The 25664-nt window shown below is 36.9% G+C and overlaps 1 protein-coding gene across 2 annotated transcripts in view; it reads right to left on the bottom strand.

Annotated features, from left to right (window-relative positions):
- Positions 1-1033: 1033 nt before the first annotated feature.
- LOC128989566 (uncharacterized) overlaps positions 1034-25664 on the bottom strand; it is a 225249-nt gene continuing 200618 nt past the window's right edge. For both annotated transcript variants that reach the window (XM_054411480.1, XM_054411471.1), the window contains exons 5-6: positions 6632-6875; positions 1034-2130 (exon numbers count right to left, since the gene is read on the bottom strand). In XM_054411480.1, coding sequence (XP_054267455.1) covers positions 1963-2130; positions 6632-6875 — 412 coding nt within the window. In that variant the 3' untranslated portion in view covers positions 1034-1962. The remainder of the gene's footprint in view (positions 2131-6631; positions 6876-25664) is intronic.

Below are 25664 nucleotides of genomic sequence, written 5' to 3'. Positions count from 1 at the left end.
TTATAAAAAAACTCCTGTATAAAGGCCTACCATGTTTTTGTACCCACTTTCCAAATTTCACCAAAATCAACATCGCACCACAGGTGTAGTGTGTAGCTTTGTACACATTCCCACGCACACACATTACTTCGAAAACACACATTTTTTGGGTTCAGGGGGACCCATGACCATATTTCCACCCAAAACTCATACATGTTGATTAAAACAATACTTTCGGCATATATAGCCATGTATATACTATGCATAGGGGGAAAAGTAAATAGTTATTGGTGTAACTAGTGTGCGAAGTGGCACTTTACTGCACAAGAGAGAAATGTTTAAGCTTGAGCGGCAGGTGAGTATTTTAACAAATATTTTAGACCGGAGCGAACTCTGACTGGCTCTGGCTCATTCAACGGTGTTCATTTTTAATAAAAATTGGCAACAGGTGGCCCATATAGCCAAGTAGACTGATATCTACTCCAGTATCAAAAAGTCAAGGAGTACAGTATAACAATCACAATTTAATGATGATAAATTGTCAGTTATTCCAAGTCTATTACCATCAACCCCTTTATTTTTAAGGGGGCTTAGTAAATTCTGTGTCAACGTAAAGGCGTAGTTTCTTTTTCTCTTTTTTTTCTTAAGTTAGACACTGTTAAAAGAAATTCTGTGTAAATATCTGAAAAGTATTTGCTGGTAAATATTACAAGTATCAGAAAACGGGTTATATTTTTGGTGTGTTCACAATTAGTTACTGTACTTTCAATCATCAATTTTAAACTTGTCTTTGTAACTGCCAAACCACCTACTTCTCAAAGCCTCTGAAAGAGGCAAAATATCAAGTCTATTTTGTATATAGGTAGTTATATATTTTTTTTTTACTTTGACTTGGCTGCAAACTTTCCTCAGGTGATTTAGCTGTGTCGTGTCCTCTCCATCCTATATGATTTTTTTAATCCAAGCTAAATGCTTTTTCCTAAAAACAATGACTCTTTTATTATTATTGTTAAAATCATGGCCATATTGGTCATATTGGTCAGAGTAAAAACACTTTCTGATTTACAGGTTGAATTTATTTTTGCACTTCTTTACATCAAATTAGAAATTAAAAACTATTTCCTGGCAATCTAGGATCCTAATATTACATATAAACATATATTGGCTGTTTTTCTTAAAGGTAAACAAAGTACAAATGAAAATACTGATTCACAGTCAGTCCCTAATTTATCTGATGTTTCAAAAATATTAAATGACTAGTTAATTTAAGTTGCACTGATTTACTATCTACGTACTTGCATAATGTGTTTTAAAAATTTATTACAGTATAAGTTAGAAAAATATATTTTTGAATCGATCAAAGAATTAATAAAAAAATATTTAAAGCAATCAATGTGTTAAGAACTCAGTCCCTTATTGTTTGAATTATCTTTTATATTTTTTTAGGTTTATCTCTAATATTATCGACCAAATTGAACGAGTTTCCATAAAACATTGATACGACAAAAAACTGTAAAAATACAAAAATCTTTACACTCACATTTAAAATTTCACGCTCATTCCATGTATACTGTACAAGGTAGACTTAAATTCATCATATCGAACGATACAACTTACTTCACTAAGCTAAAAAATTACCTAACTAAGACTCAATATGAGCCATGGCCATAAAATAAGAATTCCTAGAGCGGGTATTTTTCTGGAAAATACCCGCTAAGGTACCCAGTTAAACAAATCCGTCCGGACGTGTCTGCGGAATACATGGAAGGAATATTTACAACTCGGATATGTACACCTAGGCTACTGGAATATCACTTGCCCTCGAGCGATGGCACTCAGATGGCACCCGCTCCGCAATACTGCAATACTGCTCGGTACCGAATAAATTAACCCTAACCGAAAATCTACAGTGGATTTTACATCTAATTTGAATGTGAATTTCCAGCTGAGACTTGGAGTCGCAGCAGGGAGGTTGGGGTGTATTCAATAAACATAGATGGTCTTGAGCTGGTCTCGGAGCTCGGCTGGTAATGTGTACACCTCCTGGGGTGGCTTCTTCTTGACCAGACGTCGCCACTTGCCGCTGAGATTCTTGCGAAGACCCTTGCACTCCCTGGGCTCCTCGCAAGCCACGCTGTGTACCAGATTGTCCTGTAAAAGGACAAAATTGGTCAACACGCTGTACCCAGAAATGTACAACAAACCATTTTTGTCCACCTGGAAGAAGATGGGGTGTTGATTAGTATGTGTAAAAATATAGTTTAATATTCTTGTCTTGTCATCAAAAGGAATACAAGTGAATTACTGTATATTGTTTTGAATTAAAGAAAATATGTCCTAGAAATACTGTAATTAGGTCTTGGAGAAAAGATTATCAAAAACCGGCCTCAACAGTCTCCAATAGGTTTGCGGTGTAGTTACGGCGCTCACCGCTGTAGCGTCTGCTGGTCACATACGGCGCTTGCCCTCCTTGCCTGCAGCGGTGTGCGCCGTAATTACACGGCACTCCTAGCTGTGGGCGCCGGAACCTTCCTTTGACAGTCTATATTTATTCTATTTGTCTATGCTTTAACTGAGCAAATAGATTGGGACAACTTGGAGGCTTTTGGTTAGGTATACTTGGAGCCAAGAGGGAAAGAAGTGTGGAATGAGTCTGTATGAAAATTTTACCCTGAGTTAGCCCCATTAAAAACCCAAACTTGTCAATAATTGTAACAAAATATCTACCAGATCAAATTCACCCTTTTCTAAATTTACCACCACTTGGCAGCCGTTCCGGGCAAAAACGTTTCATTCGCAATTTGGCAGGGTAGACAAAGTCAACGCCGTCGTCTTTGTTAGTCTTTGGCCACATGACAAAACCACGAGCGTGCTGTCCCAAGTCTCAGATAGCAATGATAAGTTTTAGTGGTCTTTTCCCGTTTCCCTGGTTTATTTGATTGCGGATTAACTTTGTGCTCATTATACAGTTAGTTATCACGCTTGCCAATTATACGAAAAGCACAACGCTGGCGTTTGCACGCACGACCTTGGATCATAAGAGATATGTCACGGGTCTAAGCCACGTGTCGAGACCCAACACAACAGAGACACGTCTTCAGTTACATGACCAATGTAGGGAATACAGAGTGAGTAGCCTGTGGTAGGTGAACGGTCTCTAAGGTACAGTGTTGCCACATCTGATTGCGGTGTTGTCTGCGCCGTTGCTCTTGAATACACATCAAGTACTATACACAATTTCGAGCCCTCGAGGATTCCAGAAATGGCAACGTGAAAGATTGAAACGATTGACTTATCTGGCTGTTTGAATAACTGTGTTGTGGGTGTGTGTGAGTTATCAGAAGATAAATAAACGTCCTAATACTTCCAAAGAATTTTATTTAGGAGGCACTCCAACTACAAAGAAAAAAACTAAATTACAGTAGCACCCATTTCAAACTTATGTAGCCTGGACAAATTAACTGTACTCTGCAGCTGTGAGCTGATAATGACAATCAGTGTTGCCAAGCTACTTACAATCTCCATTGGTGCCAACCTAGCGGGGACAGACCCGACCTACTTCCCCCACAACGGTGTCACGGGCGCTTGCTCGACGCTCGCTACTGCAACGGTTAGCAAAACAAAGAGGTTTTACACCCTTTGCACCCGACAATTGCACGCGCTGATGTTTATCCTTCGAGAAAACTACGACCAAAGGTTATTAGTCCGTAGAGGGCACCAGAAAGAGTAAACGTTTACACGACAACAAGGCTGTCTCGTGTTTACAGCTGTGTAAAGTGTATGTGTGACAAGGGGTAAGGGACACCCACCTAGTGACCTAGCTAGACCATTGATTACATATATACAATGGTGTATATAAATCGAATGTAAAAAATTATAGCGAATGCCCATTCCCGACATCGTTTCCTATTTTGAAATACAAGAAAAACAGAAGAATAGAAGAAAACAGCAAGTCTTTAATGTTAAATAGAGGTAATGAAAAATACTGCCGATGTAATTATAAACTACACAAAAACTATCAGTCGAAGGAAACATAACCAATAGAACTCACCATCATTTCGTCCGTCATTACCTCGCGCTTTCAAACAACTGCATGATGGGAGCCTCGCCATGGCGGCCTCGGCACAAACCTTCGACCGGGACCTCGGTAACTCGGCGTTGTGGATATTGTCAATGCAGTGTCACCCGTATGCCTTGAATACCGATATCTACCTTGGTCTGTCCCCGGAAACCACAATTGTGTAATCGAGGTCTATTGATTATCTTTTGGTTTGTTATCACCGACGCGGAACTTTGTTATTTTAGGTACTGTATTTTGGTGAAAGTTAGTTTGTAATGGTTGTGTGATTTGGCTGGATTTAGATTCGAGCAGCAAATCCTACCTGTTGTCGAGTGTACCGCTACTGTATAATCCTACAATCCTACATCTAGATCCAAACATCATTATAATTTCAGTTAATTCTCTGTCTAATGGTCCAGATTAAATCACTGCTCTATTTTGAACTTGTTACAAATAACCCGCCACAGTGATTGGTTCCTAAATTTTTGAAATACGAATCTTTATCTTATAAAGTAAAAGTTATTGGACGGCTCTTTCAATGTGCTCAAAAATGTTGAGTAAAAATTACCCAAATATAGCCTATTTGACAAAAAAACAATTGGACGTAAAATGCTTCACAACTGTACTCATAAAGTGTATAAACGTACGGGTATATTCTTTAGGACTAAACTCCTAACTTCATGATAGACTAACCAAATAACAAGTAAAATAGCAGCATTTTCGAAAATAACGTATTTTGAAATCGTGTTTTGTAGTCTCAGACGGTCGGATATTTTCTTTTTCTACCTACAGTCGGTGCATTCAAAGGCCACAGCCCCTGAGAAGGTTTTTGTTCAGCCCCAGGTCTACAACACTATCGATCCTGAGCACCCTCGTCACATCCCTCACCCCAGTCGCCCAATCCCTCGCCCAAGGTCCCACGGCCTCCAGCACATCGACCGTCTCCCCCTTGCCGAGGTTGGAAATAGCGGCTCAATAATAGACGCGTGTCGTGTGTGGCGGTCACGCGCTGGTGTACAGTAACGTTATTCCAAACAATATATAACCATTGGCATTAACTAACAAAGCCATAAGGATAAAATAAAGTGTTAAGTCAAATACGCTTATATTTCAACGGTTTCCCACGTAATACAGCTCGATTAGCCTGAATTGCATACACATAGTGTTCCATAGTCAATTATTTTCAAACATGATTTTGGTCTAGGGGCCTAATAAAATCTCCTACGCTAAACATCTAAAACTTGTCATAACAAGATAAATCTCCTATATAAATCTCCTACTATTTTTCAGGTGGCAGTAATCAACTCGATTGCCCTCTACATTTACGATCGATAAGATGGCATTGTATATGTGTGCGAGTGTCTATAGCGTATAGACGAGTTAAGTGTCTATATTTCAGTCACCATTACTCGGGCAATCCTCTCCTCCCGAGTCAGTGAACTCGTTGCGACGATTACAACCCGTAACGTATTTTTCAAACAGCTGTCCGGGTTTTGAACTCATCCCCCCTCCAAGATCAAGGGCAATGTCGGGACTGGTAAAAAGAGTTTGAGGCCAATGACCCCCTCAAAACGGAGCGCCGCGGCGCGGCGATGTTTTGATTTTGACTTTTGAAACTATCGTTAAACACAAAATTAATACCTGACTTTACAAGAAATTTACAATAACCTATGTAAAAACACTGATTTGTAACTTGGATGTTTTGAATCTTATCATTATGACGATCTGCTTGCGCTCCCCTTATCAATCGACACGTTCACATAAATAGGCTATCAATGTTAGCGCTAAAATAGACTGACTTATGTAAACTTCATCACGAAACTTGTAAGCTAACGCACTACGTACTAAACATGGGAGATTTTAGTGTACAAAACAAATCAATGACTGTTTTTTAATCTGCAAGGACAAAAATGCCCCAATGTTTAAGATCTGCCTAAAAAGTGTAATTAATTATGTTTTAGCTTAGCTTAATGTTTTAAATGTTTAATCAGGGCCTAAAAAGTGTAGAATACAATTTGAGTAACGGTACAGCAACTTAAGAGAAAAAGAATATGAAAACTACTGATTTACTGTAACAACTTTTCCGAAACAATCACAAGACAAAGATCTTATTCTCGGATCAGTTCATCCTAATGAAATGTAATTAATTGTTTGAATTAGATTGTGATAAAGATTACGCTAGACGATAAGGTACATACTACATGCCTATTTATTGAATAGGCGAAACATGTTGTGAGTTTGACTACCACATTAGAACTAAAGGACCTCATATTTGTCTAATAGGGGCTAAATTGTGAACCATTTTTATATTGTCTATAAAATATTACAATGGTCTATAAGTCAATGGTCTCCATTGATTTAGTGAAACCAGGGGCATAATTTGAAAAGGATCGGTGAATATTTCCTGTGATCTGTCGATCTGTCTACATATGAAATTAAACACACAGGACTGGCCTGTGGCTACTAAAGACTTCGGAAAGTCTATAAGATAGCCTACAGTCATTGGTGTTTCCAATGAATTGTTTGACTTACTACAAACTACCACCCCTTTAGTCTATGAAACTACTGTACAATGAGTGTTGGTTGACATACCTCATCGTTGTTGTACAGGGTGTACTGCGAGGAGGCCGTGGTGGAGCAGCGGCTGTTGGTCCACAGGAAGGGCGGAGGCAGAGACTCCTGGCTGTCTCTAGGGCAGGAGACGACCACCTCCTGGCACTGAGGCTGCTGTTGTTGCTGAGGGACCTGCTGCGTCTGCTGCTGATGGTGTATCACGTTGTTGTTATGGTTCGTCGTCACCGTCGTGTGCAGGTTGTCCTCCCGCTTCCTCAGCTTGCTGCGAACCAAACGAATGGCGATCAGATGATTGCCGTTGCCACCTGCCATCAGTTTCAGACTATTCCTAAGAGCTCCGCAGTTAAAGCGGTTCTTGATCGAAACCGTCTTTTCCGCCTCGGACTTATCCGACTTCGGCTTGTTGGGGTAGGTGATCACGTCACCGAACGTAACCTGTTTGTTGGGCATTTTAACTAACTTAAGAGGAACCAGATAAATGTCGCTCACAGCCTAGAACCGCGGGGCGGGTCACTGCGGTTCGACGTAAGCGACGAGGTCCGCTAACACTTTGGTCTGAATATCACAGTCGGTTGTACGAGAGTACGGGCCCGTTAGGAGTTGAACATCTTCTACGGGTGAAAACGCAACGTCAGGTTTCCAAACCGCGCTACGCAACACACGGAGTTGAATCTCCACTGAACCACTAGACACAGTAACCACACGAAGCAGCACCGAGCACAGGGTAACACTAGAATATCCAATTGCACGTGTACAGTGTAAAAACTGTGTGATTATTAGCACTTCGACGGACAACCACCATTTGACACAACGCACCACCAACCAGCGAAACGCTGTCGGCGTGGACTGAGAATCGGGCGACGCGTCAAACGAGGTTATTTAAACGACAGCCGTGACGTCACGAGCTGCCGCGCGCTCATTGGCTACAGATGTTCAGTCTCGACCAATGGTGGCTCGCGTTGCACTCGTTAGTTCTCACACTCGCCGCGGTTTTCCGCCGCGCCCCTGTCGCGCCTCGTGTACACCACCCCTCGGTCTCATTGTTACAATTTCAACCCCGTGCTCTATGAACTGCCTTTGTCGATTGGTAAACGAGCAAAATTTTCGCATTAATTGACTTGAGAATATCGGGTTTTTAGTTCTAGAGACATTACAAAAAATTATCCATAATGCGAAGGTACAGTAATAGTTTCTCACCGAAGTAGTCATTATAATGAACAAAACTTGTATTGTAGCCTATATAGCTCTAAGTGTATATTTGTTTATAATGTAATTGGAGGGAAAGTGAAGAATTCTTTTTCGTTCTTTTAATAGCTACAGCTACACTTTGTTTTGTGGTCCATCCCTGTATTCAAACGGATGGGAAGGATAGGAATAAAATTTAATATTTCTAGTCTATGTCTTAGCGCAGACAAGAGCAGTCATAAGAAAATACTCTTATGTCGTAGTTAGTGTCTAAGGGTGCTAAAGATTGTTCTAGTCGGCTCCGTTCCTTTTAACTGAAAGCTAGTCGCGTATCGGGGTTAAATGCGTATTCGATATTCCTAATGTACGAAAAATACAAAAAAAACTGCAACTCTGAGGAGACACGATATAGTACTGTACTTTAGCATTAAAGTAGGCAAACATTTAGAAGTCTACTAGTGAAATTCTAATCTATAGCGCTTGATGGACTAGTTTTAGATTAAAATGAAGGAAATCGTAAAAAAGCGAAGTTATTTTTAGAGTGATGAGAAGTAGTTTCGAGACCCGTGGGTCGATTTGATAAGAGGTTATCAGGGTCACATCACCTCAGTTTGGTTGATGGAACATTTTTGTCTCAAACACAAAACATACAAGCATTTACATGGAGGCTGTGTTATGCAACTTACTGATACCGCGACAAGGACAGGGTGATTGTAAAGATTATGTAAAAGATCCAACAGAAAAATCAACTAAAAATAATCCTCCAAATCTGCAAAACTCTCACAACTGTTATTTCAGTATATTCGTTAATAAAACTGTCCGTTTTTGGAATAATTTTTCTCAATACAAGAATAACTAGGTTTTGTTTGTATTATAATTCACAATTCGAGATATTCATTAACACAATTTAAGCGAAACAAATATCAATTAAATATGCTCATCAACATCACCATACAATTTAAATTTACTCAAATTGCCTACATTGTTCAAGAATTTTTGAAAATCATTAGCACTTATTTTCGGTTACACTGTAGATTACTATAAATTAAAATAACTAGTCTTGGGTATACAGGCAAAGATAAGGACAAAAATACCCCTAAAATTAATGTTTTAAGTGGATTAGCTAAACATTGGACTTCCTCGTCACGCACGGCTTAAAGAGTATAGTTAGAGATTTCGTGTGTAATTCCAATTTTATTATCTAAACGTGTTTTGTCAACAATGCAACAATGGAAAACAACATATTTAGCCTTCGTCTACGTGATAAGTTTATTAACTGTATCTATTATGAAGAGCTATTTTATACCATTATTCATTTGTTTGATGCACTTGCCAGTTCAGGTTTAAAAAATGCAGACCATCATAACGTACAAACTGAACCAATGACAACAATACAGTAGAAACAGCTGATTTAACCCAATATCAATTATTGACTATGTTTATGGTTCAACTGTTTAAAATATTTCATAATTATTAAATAATAGTAACAGCTTATTTCAACCCCAACAGTTACAGTAGGCATCGACTGATTTCGCAGAAGAAAATAAAAATAGTACAGAGTAGCTTATAACACATCGTATCATTATTACAATTTATTTTTTTGTGTTTATCATAAAGCACCATTGTAAATTTCACAATAATAAACACTTATTTGACGATATTTCAACAAATTAAACATATCTAAACAATTTAAATTTTCATTACATCGGTGAAGTATTCCTTTTACATTTAACTTGCTTAAAAATGGTAACAGCTGTTTGATTACAGTGGCCTAACACAATCAACACCATTCGTGATTTAAGTTATTAAGAAATAGGCCTACATTGCACTAATATGTTTATTTATTTGATTGTTGTTTCAGTACGAAAAATCAAGCATTTTCGAGCCTCCCTCATTTTTCGCTTCGGCTTTCGAAGAGAGTTTAGTTAAAACTTTATTATCGTTATCGACCACATTGGAGGACGAACTTTAGAGTTGAGAATCAGAAGAAAGTTTCTCGTCGACTTAATTGAACACATTTAATTAGTTGTTTTCCAGCGCGTGATCCACCATGCAGTGGCGTGATGCTACACCAGTATACTGTACTTGAAACTGCTGCAATTATTGCCATCATCAGTAATTAGAAGAAACGGTGAAATGCGCACTACACGAACTTTATCGTGTTATTTATTTATTGAAGTATTACGGGTTCTGTCATGTGTAATTTTAAATTTGTTGTGTTATAGATTATTTTAATTTCATCGATAATATGCCCCGAACCACTTCCAGTTTATGTCTTGAGGTTTAAAAAACTGCAAAATGGAAATCGTAAACTATGAATATTTATTAGACAGACATAAAACATTTTAAATATTTTGATTGGTATTTGACACACGTTGTTTGGTTTGAGTTTATTTTTAACCAAAATTATCCTACCATTAAGTGTATAAATAAAATTGGAAAACCATCAAAGGATGTCACTAAGTGTGTAGGAAATTCTAAATAATATTGTTTACCTATCAATAATGGCTACAAGTCATATGCACATGAAAAAAATATACCTATGCAAAATAAATTCAAGAGTCAAAACAGAAAGGGAACAAGACGAAGATAAGTTGTACAAAACAACAACGTTTCTACGCACTGTGTTACAAAATGAAAACACGTTATACAACATCTTTGTGGAATTCACAAACATATTTATAATTGTGCAAAACAAGTTAAACTGTTAAACCCCCCATAAAAAGCACGACCTGGGCATCACTACGTTTACTAGAAAACAGCTGATTACAAGACCTCTCTTGTCATGAACATACGTGGTAATTTTCAGCTGATTAACATTACCTTATCTTTCGGCAAACACGTGGATTGGTCCATAAATTAATTAAGATTAGGCGATGAGATTACGCGCCACTCGAAAAACTTCCATCATTCCATGTTGTTGGTTGTAATGTTGGATTATTATTACGTGATTAATGTCTTAGTGATTACTGCATAGGAAAACTAGATCAAGAACTGTGTACAAGTTCAAGGGAAATTTGACGAGGAAATTGGTATAAAATAATTGACCAGGCCTTTCTTTCTGGACATAGCCCTATATTCTTCCCCCAAACAATAAAAAAAAACATCTATTTACGCAGTACAACTAATATTGGTGACAAATTTGATCCACAATGCAAAAACATCGAACGAAAGCACAGATAGATAGTTTTTATTGACATTGAACCAAAAGCGCTATATTTAACACTTTTAATTGTGTTGCCAAAAATCAACAAACATATATCGATTAACTCCAGACGATTTAATAACACAAGTATTGTTTTTTTTTCAAGTGAGAATTATACTAAATATTTGCTTTTTAACCTTTTAGCTTTTAAAATAACGTTTAATGAATTTATCTGGAGTGTTAAATGGTTATAAATATTAAGTTATATACATTCACAATCACTAAATTATTAACAACTATTAAGCAGGCAGGTTTGTCACAATTCAAAAATTACTAAAACAGGTTAGGTAATGGATATTTTGCACCTACCTACTAATTAAATGCCACTAAAATCGAACAACTGCTTGAACAGAGACATACTTTTACAACGAAATTCATTTGTTTCGGTTAAAAGTGCATTACATTACACATACAGTACAGTGCTATGCTTAAAAAAATGCTTTACAATAAAATGTTTTTAATCTTCAGGGAGGTGTAACTTAAAAATAATAACTATAGTTCAAAACCTCATCATAGGAATGAAACGTACAACAAATTCTTCTAGTAGATTGTTATCTTGTGGCTTACCATATACTGTATTTGGCGTGTGAGAAGTAAAAGAAGGTGGTGAACATGATGACTAGAGATGGGACACCCGCGACCGCGACGACGACGACGAAAGGACTGCCGAGGAGTTGAGGGTACAGGGTGCAGGAACCAGCAAGATATTGGGTCAAAGGTCAAGGGGTAACGTGCTTCCTTATCACACAGTCTGCTGGGGGTAGATATTTAGTTGAGGGGCATTTTTTAAATTTGGGAAAACAAATATTACAACAATAGCAATATCGTGTTTTATATCAGCTAAGAATTCTCTACCGATTGTCTTAAATATTTTGATGTATGATATAATCGTAATCGAAAACAAACCGAAGATAAGGTTGCAAAAACCCAGGACAGTAGGAAATTGCATAGAACAATATTTGACGTGAAACAAAGAATAATATGTCATCTTATATATCGTGCAATAAATTGTTGACGATTTCAGACTGATCGGTAAGTTTGTGATTTTATATAACTGAGAAAAATTAATAATTATGATAATGTAGAAAAACTGAGGTACAGTATTCAGTTGGAAGACAAAACATAAAAACTACCAACCATAAACATAGCGAACCAACAGAATATAAAGCATACACTAAAGTAATTCGATTTTGCAGTTCTTTGGACAGTTAAAGGATTGGGCCAAAATACTGTGGGTAACTACCACTGTACCAAGCTGGCCGGGTAGCCAGCTTATATTAGGTTATAGTTATACTATAGGTTATAGTCATAGTGCTCCCCTAACAATCAAAACGTTGAGGAAAGTCAGTAGCTTTTTGATGGTTAAAAACTGGATAAAGTTATCCCATCCCTGATCCTATAAATAAATTATCCTGGCTAACGGAACAGCTGATCTTAGTCAGTAATAAAGGTACGCAGATTATCTAACTTCTACACTCATCTTTCACTCATATTTGGGTTAAAATACCCACTTATTCTAACGCCCAATAAGTGGTATTCCCATCTCGATTGATAATGATAGTGATAATAATAATGTAAATGCTTATAAACCAACAACAGACGTATTTCCAATAAGAAGTTCCAACGACTAATTTAGATTGCATTGATTGTCACAAATAATGAAACATACCTACTGAGTGTGTTCTCTACTTGGTAAATTTGCACATCTGATATGAAACAGTAATTTCCAACTTGCAAAAATGACGTCACTAAGTCAACAATTGGTTCAATTAACCTCAAAACACCATTTCCTGATAAACGGTGAACACTACCTTGTGTAACTGTGTTCAACCTTGCCAAAGTGCTAAGTCGCTGAATAAAATACTGACCGAGTGAGAGATAGAGTCAGCTGATTAGCAACATAATTTAGTTTATCGTTTTAATATCACGTGGGCTGTGGATGGTGGTCACGTGATCTTGGCGACACAGCCTCTATGATTGTGTCGACACTTTTGCTATGTCTACAGTACAGTCAGCTGTGGTGTACCGTTTACTTTTCACTACAGTACTTTTCAAATAAATAATTAGCGTTATGTACAGGCAGTTAACAAATTGTTAATGTTAATAGGTAGTTAATGGTTACGACTGTTGAATAATTTGCCTAGGATCTATCATAAACCCTCTAATAAATTTATAATTCTTACGAATCGCCTGGATACATTAAATACACACATATACACACATTGAACGCACATATATGTATGTGCGTTTCGTTGCTTGATAATTATTTCTTGTTGTTTAGCCAGAACAACCAGATATAACGGTTTATTTACAAGCTACTGACATGTTTTCTGTGCTATTGATTACCCGCTTGTATAGTTGCCAAAGATAAAAGTGAACACAGTAAAATGTATCCTAAGGGGAGAAGCATTACCACAGACAATGGAAACCCCTACCCTACCCCCGCCTACCCTGTTAGGGGGGTTAACAATATTTTTGATGTAAAAAAACGGAACCTTTGTTAACATTCAATGCCACAAACATGGTATTTTAATCTATTTCGGTTTAAAAAATACAGATCTATTTTAAGACTTTATTTACACACTTTATATGAATTTGAACGGTTGGTGATTTTTGACTTTAGGCACCTCAAAACGAAAAATAAATCGGTCCCAGGTCCAGGTGTTACGTTAAGTACTACGGTAATAGCTTATTCTATGTATGGGAAATTTGCTAAAACACAGCAATTTTGAAACAGAATCATATTTTTTAATGATTATTTTTCCTTAAATACATTATGACGTATTAAAGTAAACGTAAGTGCGCTAAACATTGTTTTCAAATTAATTGTCATTTTTAGAATCCTCGTTAAATTCCCAATGTTGTCAATATGTTCACCGAAAACCCAAAATTAATCTAAGTAAAGTATAGCAATTAGATTGTAGTGCTTAGACAGATACTAATGAAAATCAGCCAAGTGATTTATTTCTTTACTAAAATTATAGTTAAAACCTCAGAAATACATAGTTTAACTAATTTACACAACAAATAAAAGTTAATTCTAAAACACACAATATTCGAAACTTAAATAACTGTTCCTTACTTCCTTAACGTTTTAATAGTTGCCTTCTATTTGATGCCAACTACTTGAGTTTTATTTTTTTTTTCAAAATCTCCTGTGTTTTCCCTGATATACAGCCAAGTTTTTTTTGCAAGTGGTACCAACAGTAACATTAAAATACAACGTTCCTCTGACTAGCACATCTGCATTCATTATCCAGTTTTAAATTTCCTTATTATCTTCCACTAAAGATGACGACCAAGATAGTTTGTGTATTCATTGACCAAGTACTCCCCATAGCCACACAAAACAAGTCCAGTGGACTTAAAGTCTGGCGACCTGGCATGCAAGCAAATCACACCATATGATCCATCTTTATTATTGTTATCATTGTTGTATTTTGCATTAAGTCAATCTCGCACATCGGTTGAATGTACCATAGAACTAACACCGTATACGATTTTTAAGTTATGCCAATGAAAAAGAAAAAAAACCCTAAATGAAGATACACCACAAAACATAGGTTCATAAGGCGTTAATCCTAACAATACCTCAATGTATTAGGAATTTTACAAGGATTTTGAAAATGTCAATAATACCCATTTAAACATGATTGTTAAAGCAGCTGCTGCCATATCATTGAAGCCAATACATGTTTTTTTTACAGGAAATATGTTTTTTAAACATTGGCCGTACCGTGTATTTCAAGAAAAACTCTTAGGCGGGTTACACACCGGTGTCGCGGATATGATGTCGCCGATATTTCTGATGTCGCGGACATGATGTCTGCGACATGTAATAAAATGCAACCATGGGAGAAGGGACACGTGCTGGCGACATGAGAGGGAATCAGTTCAGTTTTTCATCAGTTTCAATAATGTCATCCTCTGAAGAAAATGGTGTGTTGTTGCTGCTGATGCTACGAAGACGACGACGAAGAGTAAATGTGAGAAGAGAGTTCTGAACCCATCCTTATTGGAAGGATAATAAGTTGTCCAGTCAATTCACATTGACTCTAGTATAATATAACCACCACTCGAGTAAACCCACCACTCAACTCACAAAACAAAACAGAAGTACCAAGACCAAGTTACAGCGCCGAAACCACTAGAAACGTGTTATGCGCATGCGCGGGCCCAAGAGACACGAGACATGTCTGTCCAAACACCGACCGGTTGGTTCGCTCGAGACACGCGTCTGCGACACGAGTCGCAGACAACGTGTCCGCGACACCGGTGTGTAAAGCTCCATAAGATAACATAGGTTGGTTTTCGAGGGGCATGTCGCGGACACGAAAAATATCGGCGACATCATATCCGCGACACCGGTGTGTAACCCGCCTTAAATTTTAGAACGACAAATCAAACGAACAGTAGATGTTTATACATCATTTTAAAGGTTAATAACTGCCAAAGTTTTCGTAATATTTGACACTCTCTAGAGTCCAGTGTAGTATAGAAAAACTTTGTAAAAAGTTATTACCTTTTTCTAAAAAATCATAAATTGAAACTTCCATTGCCAAATAAGGGCTTATACAGACGTTTTATGCCAATGAATTTGTACTAATAATATTGGAAATTTAACGAGGATTCTAAAAATGACAATGAATTTGGAATAAAAACAATGTTTAGTGCACTTATGGCCATTTTATGTAAGCAAATACAAATATTTTGAAAAAATCTTAAATTGTCCGTTATTCCCTACCTGTGAGGGTATGGAAACTTAAATTGGTGTCATTTTGTCACCAATATTTAGTAGTTTGACAGATAAAATTTTTTAACACTAACTTCGTTCCACCCTGTATATTGTTGCGACTATAGCAAATTTTAATTTAGACATAATTATTATGTATTAAAGTGTATTTCCTTCTTAAAATAGTCTTTTCTTACTAAACGTTTGATCGAGAAAGTTTTGTCATGGCTCAAAACCCATCTGTCCTAAAGTATTGGACTTTCAATAAATTGAATGATTGTAAATTTATTGGTAAAGAACGAGTTTATTTAAGTAAGTAACAAAGCTGCACAAGGCACACTTTATTATATTGATATTAGAGTTGGTTTATGTCATTGCAACGTGATCATCTCATTATAGTGATACAGTACTGTATAGTCACAGAAGTGATCCTAGACCAGTTGGTCTACCTTTGGACAGAGGGGGAAGAAGAAGTAAACATCCGGAGGGCTCTAACAGTAACTGTCAAAGTTTCTCTTGTGTAAAATAAATTTACTGTTGAGTAGGAGGGTGGTTTCTACTTTCACAGAGCGTCAAGTGTCAAGTAAACAGACGGAATATCCTCACCCACTAGCAATATTTTCCTACACATGAGAAGCTAGTTTTTCATACGAAGGTCTGATCAGACATTCCAACTAATAAACAATTGAGGAAGTTGCAAAACTATAATTATATTGGTATCAACGTTCGTAAACATCAAGCACAACTACTTCTTACAACACACTCGAGAACAATACACCTCCAAAACTAGCTAATGTAAAATTTAAAACCACTGTAGAGAATCCAGCTATCATCGAGTGTACCATTTCTGAAAATGTAGCTGATCATATAGAACGGAACAACTTAAAGTACTGAAAATAGGAAAAATAAAAGATCACATACTCGGGGTATCAAATCTGTAGCAACTTCGTCAGGCAAAAAATTAGAAAAAATTGGGATTTTGAAAAAGTGAAAAGATTACATTTTCAGTATTACGAAAAAAGTATGTAGCAACTCTACAAGGCAGAATATTGTAAGGAACACAATTTGGTCAATTCAAAAACAAACGTATATAGAACGAACTACTAGTAGTGTAACCTCTGGTCTCATTCATCGGTTAGCTGAAGTTTGACGTGTCGGTGACGGTGAGATAAGGAGTGCCATTATCAGGCAGGCTCCACCATGAGTCAGTAGTCTGCTCCACAGTCCACGTGACGACTGACTGACTCTCGTATTGACAAACTACTGACTCACAGCATCCTGAGGGAAATACACAGTGCAGGCAACAATTACTTACTGTATATCAGCTGATCTGAGTATTTACGAGGATAATCCTGGCATAGATGAAATAACACTTCATCAAGAGTTTTGGGTTTACAGTACGGTATATTTACTCGTAGTACGATTGGTTGATACTCACCCTGCATGCTAAAGGCACGTTGTGGTCTCAATTAAGTGAATTAGGAATGGTGAGTATTGGTACTTTGGAATATATTGTCATGAGAATCGAATTTTCTTGTGTATCGTAAGGGAACGGACCTAACTTAACCTAACATAGCCCTTTCCCAACACCACACCACGTACAAATAAGCTGTGGTCGACGTGTTTGGACCTTCTCAACCTAACTTAACCTATCAGAACTAACCTAACCTCATTTACATCAATTTTATTAGTGGCTGCCCGGCCCACTTCTTAAATAGACCACACCTACTTATCTGTTCTAGTGTCGCAAATGCGACATTATGTACAACGGTGATATGTGGTAACGATGACTTTTCAAAAGTTCCGCCTGTTTCGAAACGGTAACCGCTACATTCATATCTGTTCCGCTCCAGTAACTGTCAACGCGACATATTGTACACGGGTAACGGTGACTTTTCAAAATATCCAGATGTTCTGCAACAGTAAATGCTACAACCACAAGCATAATTAATTATGTACCGAGGGCGTTGTGGTGTGTGGTAATCGTAAGAAATGTTAGCAGTCACAATGAGTTGTTTATACACAAAGGCGTATGTGTATAGGTGTTTCACTGAATCTTAGTTGGAAGTCTTGACAATATCCGTTTCCTCCCGGAAGTGGTAATACTTGTACACTTGGCCACTGCCATCTTGATCAAGGGCCAATCTAATCGCCAGAATACTGCTACTGATTTTCTTCCAATGTCAGACACTCAAACCACAATCACATGATATTTTCGTATTACAATTTCAATAATTTTTTTGTTGCTTGAGTTAATGATTATTCATAGCTTTTTGTAGCTAAGTATGAGAAAAATGTCTTACTCACAGGTCAATGGTTTATATAAGAAATTAAAGTATTTAAACATGGTATGTAGTTAATTATTTTGTATCCATCTAACCTAAAACAAGAAGGTTCATCCGATACAATTGCTGTCAGTAAAAAAAAAAATATTACTGTGTGTAAAATAATAACGTTATTAGCGGACTTCTAGTTAAACAAAAATCGTCAAAGTTAATAATTGAAAACCAAAACATATTGGGAGCGTTTTACAAAGTCCAAAAGTAAAAATTTTATTTAACTAGGGTCAAAACACTTTACTACAGATTTTGCCTTAAAATGAGTGTTCAGTGATAGAATATTTTTTAAAGTGGTTATGAAACAGTTATATTCTCATAGTTATAATTTAGATCAGCTGTTTCTATTGTTAGATGATTTTAGCGAATTTCCCTATAGGGAAGTAGCTATTACCGTAGGTGGCACGGTAAGACCTAGACCCGGGACCGATTTACTTTTTCATTTTGATGTCCCCAGAGGCCAAAAACACCATTCGTTCAAATTTTTATATATGTATATATATATATATATATAGACTTATATATATATATATATATATATATATACGTCCGTGAACGCGATAACTTGAGTAATTTTTGTCCGATTTTGATGAAATTTGGTTTAAAGGTGTAAAGCGGGATAAACTTGAATGAGTTCGCAAACCAGCACGATCGGACCATGGGAACGGGGCTTTACGGGGGGTTTTAAGGGGTAAAAATTGGTTTTTCTCACTTTTGACCCTCAAAACACAAAATTTCCCGATTTCTCTTTAGACCTTTTTAAAGAGCTTAAAAAAACAAATAATTTAGTATATAAAAGTATTTTTGTTCGATTATTAGTAACGGAGAAAATTAAAAAAATTGTAAATTTAAAATTCCCATGTTATTCTTATGGAGAATATTGTCAAATGTTATAGTTTGTTTGTTTATGGATATATTTTGATCAAACTTGGCAAATTTATTTATTTTGTACTAAGCTATCAATATTTTACTCAAAAACACACTTTATTAGTTTCCTTGTAGCAGCAAACCTAGGTACTCGTTATTAAAATATATTTAACTGAAAATCAATTCAGACAAATGGAAATTCGCTTAGTCGGCAGGTTTGCTGCGGCGGGGGTATTTATTTTTCAGCTAATATTAAGTAAGAACAGACCTACTGAATATTATTAGTAAACGCGCACCTTTCTATCAACGCTAATACAATTGTACCTATCTTATACACTTGTTACTCACCAAAATATTCGGATTTTTCGCATATGTCGGAGGTCGGTTTGTCGGCGTGTAGCGCGGGATCGCGGGAACACAAATGATGAAACGACCTCGCGATGGTGATGTAGATTGTAGGCGATGTATAATTAACTTCAAGTGGCCAAATGGACACTAAGAGTCTGACTTGCCGATACTTTGCTGACAAGCAGTTACTGGTCTTAACATCGAATACTGATACAGTAGGAGTAGACAATCAGTAAATAACAAGGTTAAAATACCCCAAGAAAATATGCTCAAATAAATAACAAAAAACGAGACAGCCCAAAAATTGATTTCAGATAAGCTACGACTGTCAAAATATTAGATCTCCTTGAAGATCAATGCGTTTAAAAATATTAGTTCAAAATGTGAAAAAATGCGTTGCTGCTAAAAGAATAAAGATGAGGGGAATGACAAAAGTCCCCTGATGAGTAGGAGTGAGAAAGCGAATTGTCAAGAGAGAGTGATACTGAAGTCTGACAGTTCCAGAACACTCCGTGACAACCAACGACTTTCAACCTACGAAACTCGACTAAACACGTAATCCATAAACGGGTGTGGCTCTATTAATCTCTAAATTAGTCACTGATTTATCTTTAAAAATCCACCTAAACGTTGTCTAAAATATAATCATCGCCATTTGAAAAAAAATCATCTTGATAAAAATAAAGAACCATTCGAATGTGCCTCAACGTTTGATCGTTCAATAGCTTTGGAATAAGTCAACATTTAAGATGAAAGTAAAATCTTTTATTTTCCGCCAGACTTGCTGTTGGAGTTATATTAACCGTGATTTACTATTAACGCAGAAGAGTCCGTAGACTCATCGTTGTAAAAGAAAAAGTCTTCTATATATGCACATTCTATTAATCTGACGTTGATTCGAAATCGAGAAACAGGAACTAATATTCCTTTACTATTCTAAGATTATGTCTTGACGTTATAGAATTAAAAAAATACAACAGTAACGTTTAGTTGAGTTGAACACTTGTACAAAAAAGAAAATCTGAAAAAGAACTGTTGAGTGGTAAAGAAAATCAGAATTCCATCAATGATCAAGACCTAGACGGATAAAGTATTCTACTAAGAATAAGCAGAGCAGAGCTTGTAAAGAGGTCATCAATGTTTGATCCAAAATCCATCAACAAGGGGTCGTCCAGCGTCCAGGTATCTGAACAGGAATCAACTCGGTCACTGGTACAACAATTAATTGAACGGCTCCAGCTCCAGGTGAAGTAACAGTTCTGTGGAACCGTTAGCATTATGTCGCGGCCTGGACTGGGTGCGGGGGACTTCCTGGATTGCGAACTGTGATGCAAATTCGCAAATGATCCTCTTATGCATCTGACAAGATTCTCACTTCAGCTCGTTTATGAAAGATGTTCCCTATGTTTAGAAAAACTTCAAATCACTAACTCAGATTTGACTCATACTTATATCAACTCCTTCTCCCCTACAAGCTGCATCCCTGACGAATTTTAGCTCTTGCTTTTGTTTCCAGAAAATTCAATAACAAAGATAAACTCTTGACAAAGAAAAGAATTTATGAATAGCAGTCACATGGTTTATGGAAGCATAGCCTAATTTAACGATTTTTTCCAATAACCTGATGAGTTTTAACCAGTCCAGTCTCATAATTGAGATACATTTTCTGAGGAGCAGGAGAAGAGAGGCAAATGCTAATGAGTAAGTTTGCAGTTTTGTTGAACTTTTACTAAATTTTATCAGGAAAAGTTTACGTTAAAGTTTCATTTGTTGGACTAAATTTGAATAACCCACACACAGCTTATCAGCTCATGTCTATTTCCTTCAAAATTCCAGAAATAAAATTCCGTTTACAGTAATAAATCACATAATTTATTTCTCGACATACTAGTTGTCTTCGCCTCGTCACAAAGTACCCGCACACGCTGTACACCACCAATGCCACCCTGATCGCGTTTTATCCCACACAGAACCATCATGATCTCGTCGTTCATGTTGCATATCTCACAGCCACAGCCACCCACAACCGGCGCCATTACATCTGCGGTTACGTCGCCGGTCTGGCGCTTGGAAAGTAAAGTCAAGGAGTTTACTTTTCCTTGATCACTTTCTCCGACGATTTCATCAACGTCGACATTAAGGAGGCCATGGCTTCTACGAAGTGTGTCAAGTCAACATACACCCAGTTCTCGCAATGCAATAGTTAGGTTAGGTTTGCGGTTAGTTTTATCCCCCCTAGCATCGTGGACCACTTCTAGAATTTTCCATTGTTGTATTTTGAGTCAAGACGTGAAGAAAAGCAAAACAAAAAAACAACTTACACCTTTGTGATACATTATTTTGTGAAATAAGGACTCCAGCCCCGACCACATTTACATACTCGATTCAAGTGAACTTGTGTTGTCAGCATATATGAAAGGATAAACCATATTCTTGTGTCACAGTTGCTCTGTTGACGTAGAAGTCTCGTTTGTTCTCCAGCTCTCAGCATGGTCAGCCACGTGCTTATGTAAATGCTCAATCACTTCACTCGCGTTGAGTTACATTTACCTACCACCGTTCCCGCTCCCGTTATCTATACTTCCCAGCTCAGGGTCAACTTGCGCCACTGTTCCACATACATACCCAGCCCAGTTTACATAATACATCTGTTGTTAAACCAGGTCTTAACCTAAAAATGCAGTTTATTTTTGTATGTTTTGATTCCTTTCTTGACGATTAATCTAAATCCATAAATCCGGTGATTCAATTGACAGAAATCTTAAATTTAGAGGCGTGAGTAGACTGCGGACAAATATAGAGGTTATTGTTTTAGTCCAGGCAAACTAAACAAACTTACATAGGGACCGTTAAAAAAATTGCAAGAAAACGTTTTATGGTTTTATTTTGTAGAGTTGGGTTTGCAGAATGACATACTAAAAGTTGCCAAAAATCGGTGCACGAGAAAACCACTAAAATCACAATTTAAAATGGCGGCTTTTTTCAACATTGGACAAATTAAAAAAACATATTTCTCATGCATTTGCTATGCACATTTTTCGAGATATTGACTTGGGACCACCGCCTGTATTTATTGAGTGGTTAGTACTTCATTTTGATAGGGAACATGTTTTTGGCCGCCATCTTGGATCCGCCATATTGGACATAGATAATTTTTTTTCAATGTAATGATAGTGTTGTGACACATCATTACCAACTACATTTTTACACTGATTTCAATGCCGAAATCCGTTTTTAAATATCTTTATTCATTTAGAAGATATATACAGGGTGATTACCGAGAAACGCATGTTTTTCAAATAACGAGTACTCAGGTAATTCAGAGCAAAAAATGTATTTATGAGTGGAAAACAGTGTACACAATATGCAATTTCAGAATAAAATTACTTGCAATTTAGCATTTAAAAATTACATTTCTAACGTGGTGGTAAGAGAACATTGATAATTTTACGGGTCGCCTTCTGCTTTAATACAGCGTTGAAGGCGTTCCTTAAAACTTTCTACGGAATTTGCTAACATATCTCTAGGAATGGCGTTGATTTCCTGGCGAATAGCTTCTTTAAGTTCCTGTATTGTTTTTGGTTTGTTTATGTAAACTCTAGATTTAAAAAATCCCCATAGAAAGAAATCTGGAATTTTAAGACCTGGTGAGCGCTCGGCCAAGTGACACCACCAAAACGTGGGTTTTAGGTAATGTTCGCCGAAGGAATTCCATTCTAATGCGAGCTGTATGGACTGTTGCCCCATCTTGTTGGAACCATACGTCATTACGTATCTCGACACGTTGATGGCGCAGTTCCGGCAAGAAATATTCTTCCAACATGTCAACGTAGGTACCGTTGTGGATTCACTGTCACTGCTCTGCCGTCGCGGCTAGGACTCTGAGCTGTTGCAAGGCGCACTCTTTCAACTGTCTCAGGGGTACTAACTGTCCTTGCCAGTCCAGGAGGGTTTCTCTTAAGCAGAGATCTAATTGAGTTTTACATTATGTATCCAACGCAATATCGTGTTACGATCAGGGGTAGCGCCATACCGTGCAATGTTAAAATGTGTATGAAAGTCTCGCTGAGTCTGAGTGACTAAATCACCATTTGCGTAATATCGGCGCATGACAAACATACGATGCTCAAGGTCCCACATCTTGGCAAAAATTGAAAATGCACACTTCCCCCTACACATCGCAACAACTTCCGGCCGTCGCCGAACGATATTCCTTGTGTACTATGAAAGTCAAAAACATGCGTTTCCCAGTAATCACCCTGTACAAAAGAAAACTCTGCACCATACATTTCTTATGGACGTTTCGTAGTTTGATATTTTTTTTTTAATTATTTTTCTTATATCTCCAGTTCTTATTAACGCTTGTAGTTCGTTCTAGGCTTAAAATATTCAGTAATGTAAGGGCTTTCATTTGAGCTCTTGATCATTAAAATCAGACGAGTTAAAGACCTGCTACGAACCTCAGAACAATATTAAATTTAACTTTTTAGAAATATATTTTTATTAAAAGATTTATAACTCGGGTTGTTAATACGTCACCGAGTTCTTTCTGGTCTCAAATTACTCAGTAAATGTTTGGCTTTAATTTTATTGATCATTAAACAAAATCTGACAATTTTAAAATGAGCCATGGACCATAATTTAACATTAGAATGTATTTATTTTGAAATTTGTCTTTAGTTAAGGACATATATCCCAAACCCTAATAACTCCTGGAAAGTAATTCATAGCTAAAATAAAAGTCAATATTTTGGCGAATTATTTAAGACTATAAAGAGTTTTGGGAGTTATTTAGAATTAGGAATATACGTCTTTAACTAAAGACAAATTTCAATATAAATACATTCTAATGTTAAATTATGGTCCATGGCTCATTTTAAAATTGTCAGATTTTGTTTAATAATCAATAACATTAAAGCCAAACATTTACTAAGTAATTTGAGACCAGAAAGAACTCGGTGACGTATTAACAACCCGAGTTATAAATCTTTTAATAAAAATATATTTCTAAAAAGTTAAATTTAATATTGTTCTGAGGTTCGTAGCAGGTCTTTAACTCGTCTGATTTTAATGATCAAGAGCTCAAATGAAAGCCCTTACATTACTGAATATTTTAAGCCTAGAACGAACTACAAGCGTTAATAAGAACTGGAGATATAAGAAAAATAATTTAAAAAAAAATATCAAACTACGAAACGTCCATAAGAAATGTATAGTGCAGAGTTTTCTTTTGTATATATCTTCTAAATGAATAAAGATATTTAAAAACGGATTTCGGCATTGAAATCAGTGTAAAAATGTAGTTGGTAATGATGTGTCACAACACTATCATTACATTGAAAAAAAATTATCTATGTCCAATATGGCGGATCCAAGATGGCGGCCAAAAACATGTTCCCTATCAAAATGAAGTACTAACCACTCAATAAATACAGGCGGTGATCCCAAGTCAATATCTCGAAAAATGTGCATAACAAATACATGTGAAATATGTTTTTTTAATTTGTCCAATGTTGAAAAAAGCCGCCATTTTAAATTGTGATTTTAGTGGTTTTCTCGTGCACCGATTTTTGGCAACTTTTAGTATGTCATTCTGCAAACCCAACTCTACAAAATAAAACCATAAAACGTTTTCTTGCAATTTTTTTAAGGTCATATCCTATATTTACCCGACTATTTAAAGAGGTCAACTGATTGATGGGAACCCAAGCTTAAAACTAAATACTAATGCTACAGCACACAATGAAGACGAAACATTGAGTCTTGCAGAAACAAAGCCAAATTCTGGGAAGCGACTAGTTTACCAATGGTAGAATAAATTTACACCAAAATGCAAATGCAAAACCAACAATGACTACTGTATAACAGTTTCAATGATGGCTCCCCGTTACCAAACAGGTCCTTTGTAGCTCTGGGAACGGATGGCCTATTTTTTACACTTTCACCGCCAGACGAACACTGCGGAACTGCGGAACGAACCGATCAGCTGTGCTGTGGCCCTCTACGGGATGGCGGCCACCTTGTCAATCAACTTCCGTTTCCCGCCCTTAGTACCTGGGGCAGGCTCATTTCCTGTCAAAGATCCGTGGCGTGGCGAGGACCTTTCATGGCAAGAGTCCGTCGGCAAATGATATCGTGCCAGCCAGAATCAGGATAGACTGACCAAAAGATTCTGAAATTGTGTGTATACTCCGTTCAAACAGCCGTGGCACCTGACGGATTAGGAGACCCCATGAAAACCCTAGGGGCCTCCTAATCCCTCAGGTGCAACGGCTGTTTGAGCGGAGTATAAAATACACAATTATCTAAAAATTATTCCTTAATTTTTACGTTAGGTGAAATCTGAAATTCAGACCTTTGTTGCCAGTGGATCAAAGA

The sequence above is a fragment of the Macrosteles quadrilineatus genome, unplaced genomic scaffold, assembly GCF_028750875.1.
Source record: "Macrosteles quadrilineatus isolate MER2022 unplaced genomic scaffold, UCM_ALF_1.0 Scaffold_1__1_contigs__length_201487025, whole genome shotgun sequence".
Taxonomy (NCBI): Eukaryota; Metazoa; Arthropoda; class Insecta; order Hemiptera; family Cicadellidae; genus Macrosteles; species Macrosteles quadrilineatus.
This window is presented reverse-complemented; position numbering and strand designations above follow the sequence as displayed.